The sequence below is a fragment of the Taurulus bubalis genome (genome assembly GCF_910589615.1).
Source record: "Taurulus bubalis genome assembly, chromosome: 14".
Taxonomy (NCBI): domain Eukaryota; kingdom Metazoa; phylum Chordata; class Actinopteri; order Perciformes; family Cottidae; genus Taurulus; species Taurulus bubalis.
Window position 1 is genome coordinate 6,285,475 of NC_136602.1, and position 11,058 is coordinate 6,296,532.

General features: G+C 38.4%; 1 protein-coding gene across 1 annotated transcript; it reads left to right on the top strand.

The window, feature by feature from the left end:
* The first annotated feature begins 6,256 nt into the window (after window positions 1–6,256).
* On the top strand, window positions 6,257–8,959 carry LOC306746896 (protein phosphatase 1 regulatory subunit 3C-B-like). The gene is made up of 2 exons (XM_079229881.1): window positions 6,257–6,404; window positions 6,790–8,959. Exons 1-2 carry the CDS (start codon window positions 6,391–6,393, stop codon window positions 7,817–7,819), a joined length of 1,044 nt encoding a protein of 347 aa, XP_079086007.1. The 5' UTR covers window positions 6,257–6,390; the 3' UTR covers window positions 7,820–8,959.
* The last annotated feature ends 2,099 nt before the right edge of the window (window positions 8,960–11,058 follow it).

Genomic DNA, 11,058 nt, shown 5'->3' on the forward strand with positions numbered 1-11,058 from the left:
TTAAATGGATTGAAAAGGATTGACTTGACACAACATTTCTTTAAAAAGTTCTGATCAGTGAAGTGTGTAAATTGGCCAAATGATTTCTGACTTGTTTTCGCAAAACAGGGTTTCGAGAGAAATTGGAAGAATTCCGAAACATTTGACTTCCAGTGAAAGTCAAAGGGAAGGGTGCCTATATCAAATTCCTTTCCCCCTAAATGCAATCCTCAAGGCTTTAAAAAACAAACGTCTAAAGTTAGATTCAGGATTAAGTTCCCTTGAAGCAATAGCTGGGGGCACATCATTTGGCTAATCGCTGCACCAATGTCTTCAAGGCCTTATGAATAGATGTGTGTTGGGCAGCGTCCCAGATTCTTTGCGGGATCTACTTTCAACTGAATCTGAGGAGCCAGATAATCATCTCTAGAGTTCATCAAATATTAGAGAAAATAATTAATCTACAGTATGTAGCTACATGCAGGATCATGGCAAAAACGCCGACAAATATGTAGCCCCATACAAACATTAAGACAACAAAAAAGGTGTTTCGTCTGCAATTTATTGCAGCAATAAAAGCATAAAATTGATAATGAGTTTATTGTCTGAAAGTCCAATTTGAATAATGCTCAACCAATTCAGTTTTATCCAGACGGCAACCTCAAGTTCTGACGAGTGAAGCCAATGCTGAAGTATCTCAAACGTGCATTCTCTCTACTGGCCAGCAGGGGTCGACTCCTCTGGTTGTAAAAAGTAGTCCGATTGTATAGAAGTCTATGAGAAAATGACTTTACTTTAATCATTACCTCAGTAAACATGGAAAACATGAGTTTATGGTCTCAATCATTCGTTTCAAGTTTTCTTCAAAGCAACATGACACTCAACCGCAGATCAAATATGGTAACTTCCATTCGCTTAAAAAATCCAAGATGGCGACGGCCGTAATCCAAGATGGCGACGGCCGTAATCCAAAATGGCGACGGGCGTAAAGCAAGATGGCGACGGCCAAATCGTCGAACAGAAGGCGTCACGATGACTCCGTTCACTTCTCATATACAGTCTATGGTTTCAGCTTCATATATATATATATATATATATATATATATATATATATATATATATATATATATATATATATATATATATATATATACATATATATATATATACGTACATATATATATATATATATATATATATATATATATGTGAAGCTGTATATATATGTGATATGTGATATATATATGTGAAGCTGAAACCATAGACGTACATATATATATATATATATATATATATATATATATGTACGTATATATATATATATATATATGTATATATATATATATATATATATATATATATATATAATATATATATATATATATATATATATTTAGGTATCTGCATGTTATTGCTTCAAGAAGCTGTCTTTCTGGTGAAATGAATCCAAAGGTTTTACCATTACTATTTCTGCCGGGGCTAAGGGTGAGCCAATCAATGTAATAATGCAACCGATAAGAAGTCTCGTTTGAGGATCAATAGTAACGTCAATAGGATCAATCGATACCAAAACAAGGGATCCGTCTCTCATAAGATTTCATTCTTGGCACGTGGATGCACTAAGAACTCTTCTTCTTTGATGCTGGTGTGTGCATGTGCACAACAATCATGATGTTAGTTGAAACATTCAAAAGTTGCCTTAACGTGCCTGTAATTATTAAATGATCATTAAGAAATAAAATCGAATGTCTCGGGAAGAGATATTTTGTCTGATCTGCCAGCACACATTCTTCTTGACCCCTGCACAGAGTTAACCAGATAAGAAAGTTGGCATATGCTCTTATCAATGTTTGGTTAATTTATCAATAGTTTGCTCTACGATACTTTTTAAGTAATAAAGCAGCTTTTCTTGCTTCTCACTCCCCTCGGCCTGTGGCCTTCACATCCAGGCCATCAAGAAAGCAAATGGTAGGCGTTCAATATTTCCATCTTTTAAAGAAAGCCTCACCAAGAAAGCACCGTGTTCAGTGGGTTATGAACACAGAACAACACCAACATGACTGAAAACTCAATCCCAGCCATCTCTGTTAATTGATGAACACCATGTTCTATCAACTGCACTGAACAGAGATTTTGAAACTCAAACTCCAGATTTAGAAACTAGAATATGAGAAGAAGGTATTGCAGGTATTTCTTTTGGGCATGATTGACATATGATTTGTTTTCTCTTTGCCCCAGCATAGAAAGACATGTATTAATAAGCTAAATGTTCCAAGTTTTTTTTCATGTGTACAACACTTACAGAGAAGCAATACATCTTGCTGAACTAAATCTCTTGGGGAGGACATTGGCAGGACAGTTTGTTACCGACCTTAACAGGCCTGCAGTAATGTTGATGCCAAGTTGATTAGTGAAAGGGTGGCTCTTTAAAAAAAAATTTCTTACAGCCGACCATTCTCAACTAGCCATGGAGCACAATTTCTAGAAACGGGGGAAAAGAGAACCACCTTCGTGGCACGGAAAACTCCGTTTTTAAGCTCAACGTACCTACAGCTAATATCCATATTTTAGGTTATGTTCTTCTATCTATTTCGATCTATTTGAATCACAAAGGGCATTATGAAAATCATTGTTGATTACATTTGTATGCAGATGGCACTATATTATATGAAAATGAAGACACAATTGAACAATACTTTGCAGAATAATTCTGACATATGAACATTACTTAGCTTAAAACTGTTTTTTTTAGGAAAAGGACTATATCTTAGGTTTCAAAATGAATGGAAGGTACACAGGATTTTTGGTTTCTTGTTCAAATATGGAAGTAAAATGCAACATATCAAGCTTTTAAAGTAAATGTGTGCAGCTAGACAGCTTTTAGCCTGTTTTGTCTTTTTCAAATAAAGCCTCTGAATTAATTGTGTTCTGAGAAGACTGCAAATCATTTTAAATGTAATCTGTTGATCCTATCAATTTCTTAACTAATACAGTTAGATCTTGACCGTTGGCTGGATCTCCATTAGTATCCTTGACCCGAATGAATGAAGATGACATTTAAAACCCTTGTGTTGTCTTGGGGTCAAAATGACCCACGTACGAGTATATGTACATGTTGAAGGGTCATTTTGACCCCAAGACAACACAAGGGTAAAAAAACGCATGGAAGGAATCGTAGCTATTTTTATTCTGGCTATCATACAGGTATGCTTGATATTAGACTTTGCTCTGCTGGACCCAGGTATGTTGAAATAGAGCAACCTTCATGCTGTCAACATCTCATGAGAAATCTCAATCATGCAACAGCTGTCAGCCAATCGCGGCGTATGATAGCCTCTCCTGAGCCTCTTTTGTCTGCAGGACATCAAGTAATTGCTACGTGAACAATAACGTGCCAATTGGCAGCCCATCTCACACAAGGGCCACAAGCCTAGTCACACAAAGTGAAAGGCAAAAATGATAAGACAAAGTTAACAGCAAACATTACAAAAAGAATACAGCATTTCAAATGTTCAACAGTAGAGAAGTATTACCAGTAAATGTTATGCAATAACAGTACTAGTAGTACTCATTAAGCAAATTAAATCACAATATGGTCACATACAGTATATATATATATATATATATATATATATATATATATATATATATATATATATATATATATATATATATATATATATGTATATATTTATATACATATATATACACACTCAATTTTAGGATTAATGATTGACTTTACGCAATACTGCTGTTGCATAACATTTACTGATACTACTTATCTACTAAACTAACTAACTAAATGCTGTGTTATGAATACATGAATATACAAATTACTTCATTGCACCCAGTCCATGTTTGTGTTTCTGATTTAGCAATATGTACACATGCAGTACTGGTGAGCCAGTAAAGGTCACTGCATTTGAATTGCAAAATAAAAGAAGAGAGATTAAATCAAATGTGAAAAGCTACAAAGAAGAGCACAAAACAGCACCAAATGATGCTTACCGGCTTATACAACATAGCCATTGGTAATTTTTGATTTTAGATTTGTTATTATAATCAATATCAACGATGTCCTTGACGACACAGTAGTCTGGCTGTTTACTTGCCTTTTGCCCATGCTGGAACTCATGCCATGTGTGATCTCTGCTAAAATAAATGTGTGTAGAATAGTGGTAAAAAATTACTCCTTTAATGAAGTGATTGGTGCATTAATCGGAACTGGATGGTTGAAGGCATGCATGGAGAGATGAATGTGCTATCATTATCGTTTATTATAAAGAATCACAATCAGCATCTTTCCTTCTTGATTTGAGATGATTCCCTTTTTCTACATTTCAACATTTTGCAACACTGCCTCTGATAAACAGCCACAACCACAAAACTGCAACAAACTGTGAGGTAACGCATGTGTGTGTGTGTGTGTGTGTGTGTGTGTGTGTGTGTGTGTGTGTGTGTGTGTGTGTGTGTGTGTGTGTGTGTGTGTGTGTGAGAGGTATCTTAAGAGTTTAATAGTTATTGTAATTATTAATAATAATTCATTTAAATAATTCATTTAAAGGTAACCAATTTGAACATCTGTTGCGTGTGTGAGTGTTATCATTACTTTAACATCCCAAACTATTAACTTTGACAGGATCACATGAACACTGCATGACAGTAAGCGCTCAATGAGAGTAAACAGTCAATATTGAAATCCCACAGTGGTTTCACCACTAAAATCAATAACATCTGCTAATGGAGAAAAAAAAGACACTGGCAACTATCATATTACACGTAAAATAACTTTGATGACAACTGTAAAGTCGCTTTATAAACCATGTTTATGAACAATATATATGCATTCTTCTTATAAACCTGTTATCACCTGTTATTGAAAGGTTGTTAACCTTGTTTTTTTTCCATTTTTATTCATTGTTGAGTTTACTTGGTTGTAAATGCTGCTATATAGAGAAATATGTTTTCTGACGCAATCCTGAGGTCACGTTGAGATTGATTTTATTAACCCGAAGACAACCAGACAAGTCTGTTGTCTTTATGGTCATGCAAAAGAGGCATGTTTGATACTTTGAGTCTAAAGTCTCTCTTTAGATAATCCAGAGGCACACTCCGCAGATGTGGAGGTTTGCAAAGATCAGAAAGAAGCCTATATCTGGCTCTGAAATCAAACAGTTTTTAGTTAAAGAAAGAAACAAAATCAGGGACAGAAACGGATCAAACAGAGGTTGGACCTACCTGTAGACATTTATTATTAGGGTAGTTAGCATGAGCACAGATGGCAACAGAGTCTGCCCCTCAGTTTTTTCTTTTTTTGTCTTGAAGCAGCACAGCCTCTAGGAGGCACAAACGTGGCGTTTACGCTCAGCCCTGTTACTAAATGATCAAAGAACTCAAAGTGATTAGGATGACATAAGATTTAACGCAGTGAAATCAATTTAATTTTACCCATTTCTGTAACTTTTGATAAAACACTCCTGACTGGCCTCTGTTCCCCAAATAAAGTCAGCAGTGTTCCGTTTGATGTTTTTGAGGATAATGTTTAACCAACCACAAAAAAAATCAATGAAGCTTTTAAAAATAGCATCTCTGTCAACAACATCGAAGTCAAACCAACCTTGACCAAGAGGTGAAATCCAAAACTGTCACGTTTTACTTCTTAAATATAAAGGTTTGAATGAATATATATATATGTTGTACTGAACATACTGTGTTTTAATGTTAGAAAAAGTGCTTTCTCTTGTATTTTGGTCTGATCTGCTTTGACACCAAGACTGGGGAAGAAAAGCCTGTTAGTTCACACTGACATTATTCATTTTTTAAAATGATATCTAATATATTAAATGCAAAAACTGATTTGTTTCAGAAAGTAGGTCAATCGTCTTTTTCATGCGTCACACTTTGCTTTCAACAAAGTCACGGAGACAGAAAAAATCCTGCTGTGGAATGGAGTATCCCAGTCATGAAGAGCCAGAGGGTTTATGCAGCGCTCTCTGCAGTGAAGGTCATCTCCAACACCAGCAGGGGTCCATCATGTTTCTCAAATAGCAGCTGAGGCAACAGCCCGAGGCATCCCAACTATGAGGCCCATGCGGGCGACACTCCCCTATCAGCTGGACAGCAGCCAGGCCAAGTTTCTGCTGATTGGTTGGCGAGAAAATCCACTACCCTCTCATTGGTTGTTGGAAGAACCATATGACAGCATATGCAAATTGTCTCTATGTGGCAGTTGAAATCCCTGAGTGCTGAGCAACCCCCACACTGTGAGGCAGAAAGAGCAAGAGTGAGGCGGAAGAGAAGGAGGCGTGACGACAGTATGAGATTTTAAGAAACGCTGTTACCAGTCTCAGGGACAGAAAACTTTTTTTTTAAAAGCGCCTTTCTCCTTGGAACTGTTTATTTCGTTAATTCATGAGTGCTGCAAGGTAAGGATCAGAAAACATTTGGTTTTGGCTTTGCAAAAGTGACGCATGTCATGCTGAAAAACATCGAGACGATTGAACACCTTTTGAAAGTTTCTTGTGTGATTACATGATTTAGATCCCGAGATGTCTACTTTCGATTTGAGCTGCATAGTATAAATAAGCAGTATTTGTAAAACGGGGACTTTTCACAGAAACAGACATTGCAAAGTTTTGGCATTTTGCCGATTGCAGAAGTGACAAGTTACATCAAAGCAGAACCTTTGGTTTGAGTCAGAAAAGTAAAGTTCTAATCTCTGTCTCTTTCTATATCCCTCAAATTACCACCTCTCTCCCTCCCTCCCTCTCTCACCACTTCACCTCTTCTCTTCCCCTCTCCCTCCCTTAGTTTGCTCAGGTCGTTCAGTCCATCTGCAATGCCTGGCCCAGTAATGCCTATGGATGTCGCTATGAGATTTTACATCAGCCAGTCTCCGCCTCCTCTCCGAGGTTTCCTCAGCTCCTACGAGGAGCTGCAGAGGAACAGGAACCGTGTTAACCAGTCCACCGCCTTCAGCCACAGCCAGAAGCTCTACAAACCACTGCGGCCATGTCTCAGCAACCCGCCGAAAGCTGTGGACGATGGCGGCTGCGTCGACTGGAACAACAGCAAGGCCAGCAAGAAGAAGGTGGTGTTCGCAGACACGAAGGGCATGTCACTCACCGCCATCCACGTCTTCTCCAAGTTTGATGATGAGCCATATCAAAGTAAGCGTTGTAGGGGAATCGGCGAGGATCTGCAGTTTGACATGATAGACCTGGAAGCAGCCACAAGAGATCTTAAGATCAGCCCAGTGCGCAACCTGGCACTGGACTTTAAACAGCCCTCGGCCGACTACTTGGATTTCCGAAACCGCCTGATTCATAACTCCGTCTGTTTGGAGAACTGCTCGCTGCAGGAGCGCTCGTTGACCGGCACCATCAAGGTCCGGAACTTGGGGTTTGAGAAGTCAGTGCAGTTGCGCGCCACATTCGACTCGTGGGACAGCTTCACCGACATTGAATGCATCTTTATGAACAACATCTACAGCTGCCAGGATACTGACACCTTTGCATTTGTCCTGGAACTGCCTGTCCACGTCCCACCGGAGAAGCACGTCGAGTTCTGCATCTGCTTCCAAGCCCAGGGTCAGACCTTCTGGGACAATAACGACGGCAAGAACTACGTTCTCAAGCACGGCGGCTGTAACGGAGAGGACTTGAACATTCACATGCCCTCAACTTCTGTTGAGCAGAGGAAGGCACCAGAGCACAAACAAGGGGGTGTGAAGGTACTGGAGATGGAATTTGATCAGTTTGGAAGCCCCCGCATGTCCAGTGGTATCTTTCCTGGCTGGCAGAGCTGGGGCCAGATTGAAAACGCCGTGCCTTATTGGTGAAAGAAGAAATGTCATTGGAAACCAGCTGTGCATAGACTGGCTCTCAGCCAGGAATGAAACTGAAGCAAACAACCTCTGCTTTTTAAGCAGTGGCAGTGTACAAACCAGTCAGAAACCTAACTGTAATGTGCTCAACTGACCTGCTCCCTGCTGTAACATGGTCATGTGGCCTGGGAGACCTAATGAAATGTGGATAGAGGACAAATAAATGGGGAAAAGTTGTAATTTTTCACATACTGCTCGTTTGTAAAATATAAACGTGCCTTCTCAGAGTGCCTGCCCACTAAAATACAGACAATTTGTACAGCCCACTAAAAATGTTAAGCTCCTTCTGAGGGCCTGATGTAATGGTTAAATATGCACTGATTGCGATGTCCCTCTCAATGTGATGTCTGTGAAGTGAAGACGTGGAAAATGGAGCTGATTAAGTCCTTCATATTGAAGGGAAAGTACAGGGAGTGCATGGCAATAAAATGCTTCTCTACTGAAAGAAACACGATTGATTCATTTCTAATGAAAAATGCACACTAAACTTTTGCACCTCCATAGGAAAAAACAATAATATATGATTCAAAAGGCCGTAATTATTTTAATTTTGAGTCATGCAACCCTTATTTTCCCTCCATGTTAATTGCACATGTCGTGTTTGAAAGATGTATTATTGAGGTTTGTTGAGGAACTGAGTCAGAAGAGAGACTGTGCACGTGATTGGTTGTCTCGAACAAGGAAGACGTTTGGAATTGTTGGTGGTTCAAGTATGTCAAGAAAGAAAATGATTGAAGATGATTGTGTATATTTGCCTGGTTGAAGAAGTGCAATTATGAGAGGAGTGTACAGTATGTGTGGCTGGAGGTGAGATTTCTCTTTTTTGAAACAATTTATTTTTTCTCAACATGAGGAAAGGTCTTTTCCCCAGCATTTTGTTTCACTTGAAGGTGTGTGTGATGGATTTCCCTTGCAGAAATAAATTTTTATATTTGTGCGAAAAATTCACGACTCACGAAACTTTTGTTATGAACGTTTTGGTAGTTTTTTTGCTCAGTATGATGATCAAGATAAGCCTACCAGGTGTTCAATGGGAGTGTTTTAACTTGTAATAACATTTAATATAATAATGTAATAATGATTTAGAAATAAAAGTCGAACGAATAATCATTTTCTTATTCTTTTTCTCTATTTCTATCAGCTCTTTACAAATTTTTACAAGTGTCCTTTTCTTATTTCTACAATGCTTTCCTGATGTGCATATAATGAACACATCAAAGTACAATTAGTGCTCCAGACATCAAACAGGTATATCCAGTACAACTATTCAACACATGACAGTTTTTTTTTACAGTCACAGACATAACAACAATGCCAACAAATGTACTCATGTATTGCAACCTGTTAGAGGATTAATTACATAAGTGATGTTTGTACAAACATACTGTAGGAGCAAACTACATATACACTTTAGTCTTGTGTATTTTACGCATACCTAATCAGAGAGTGGGGCCTTTATTTACCTGAGCAACGGGGTGAGAGGACTTCATTTATAAATGTATTTTTTGTCTGTAATATTGTAAATATATGCATCTATTTGTCAAGTGGATTTACTGTTGCTCTCCTAAGTGTAGTACAACAATAAACACACCCTTTATCCACATTAAACGCCTTACAGCTGTTAAGGGAGGAAGTGCAATGCATTAGCTTTCCCGGGAGAGTTTTTATTTTGACAGCCACTATTAGGTACCTGCGTTATTTGTATTTGTCCAAATTATACTAAATACTCAAAGGTTAAAAGAAGTCACCTACAAATGAAACCAGACAAAACCGTGTGACCGATCATCAGCTGGTCAGTTTAAACCTACAGTACATGATGAATTCCTGCACGCAAGATCCACCAATACAACCAGTAACACATTTCCCTATAATTTGCATGATATCCTTAAATTAATCAGTAAACCTCAGACTCTAGACTCCATGAAAAACACACTTTAACATTAAAAACATTGCAAAACCCTTTATTTATTGTATATTTGGAATGAGGATGAAAGCAGAAAAAAGCCTCAATTGCTTGCAGCAGTCTCTTCCCTCTGACTCTTTTCAATTGTCCATGCTGCTGTCCATGGACTCAAAGTCAGCCAGAATAACGCTCACTCCCTTCCTTTGGCATGCACAAAGGAAAGGCCTCAGGGGGAACCAGGATGACTCTCTTAAGCTTGAAAGTGCCTGCTTTATTAGTTTTAACTACAGGCTTAACTTTGCTTTTCTGGGTATTATTTTATCTTTTACAAAAGGCATATACAATAAAGCGGCTAAGAGTACCATGACATAACATTTGAATGGCTCATAGTGGTATTTTACCAAGTTACCATGTCAATAGCTGGAACTGATGACGGATGATAATGTCTATGCAGAAAGATCTATAATATACAATATATACTCAAGTTTTGAGCCTTGACTTCAGTTTTGATGATGTTTCTAAAAGAATCACTGCGGTGTAAAGCATACTGTGGATGCATTACTTATTTTTTTGTTTTATAACAGTTTGTTGGATCTTCAGAGGGGAGTCGGACATCCAGTTCTTACTGTCGGGTTTATTGTGGAAGATGGAAAAGCTGATCCAATATCAGCTTCAAAAGGCGGCGTCATCGTGAACTGAACTAGCCTTCAGGCTGTAGCTCATCTCCAACTGCTGGCTGATACATTCCGTTAATATTTGTAATTTCCTGATGAATTACCGTCACCGGCCGCTTTCTCTCCAAACTTCCATCTTTCTGTTTTTCATTCCCTCTGCATACGTACGTAGCATTCGCCGCCTTTAGAGGCGTGACCTACTCTCATTTCCTTTTCTCTGTTTTGTCTTCCTGTTTACATTCCTTGAGTGATTTCAAAAGTCATTTTACCTATAATGCCCTACCCACAGCCAAGAAATGTGCAACTGGAGCTACATGTAGCTCACAGTCGCACCACAGTCCAACAATAGTGTAGGCCAGGCTGCGTGCACAGAATGACTGGACCCAAATGATGCAATGAGGATGAAAAGAGACCGAAACCTCTCATGCAGTGATAGTAATGTCACAAAAACAAAGCCAAGTCTGTGAGGTGTAAACAGGTTACTCAAAGTCATACTCAAGACCTGATGAAATAATAGGAGTACAATACGGATCAGTAAATGGGTGAAATAGGCCATCACAAAAGGTTTTCCAGAACAAAATAATGAAATAAATGCAAAAGCAAAATGTGGAAAAATA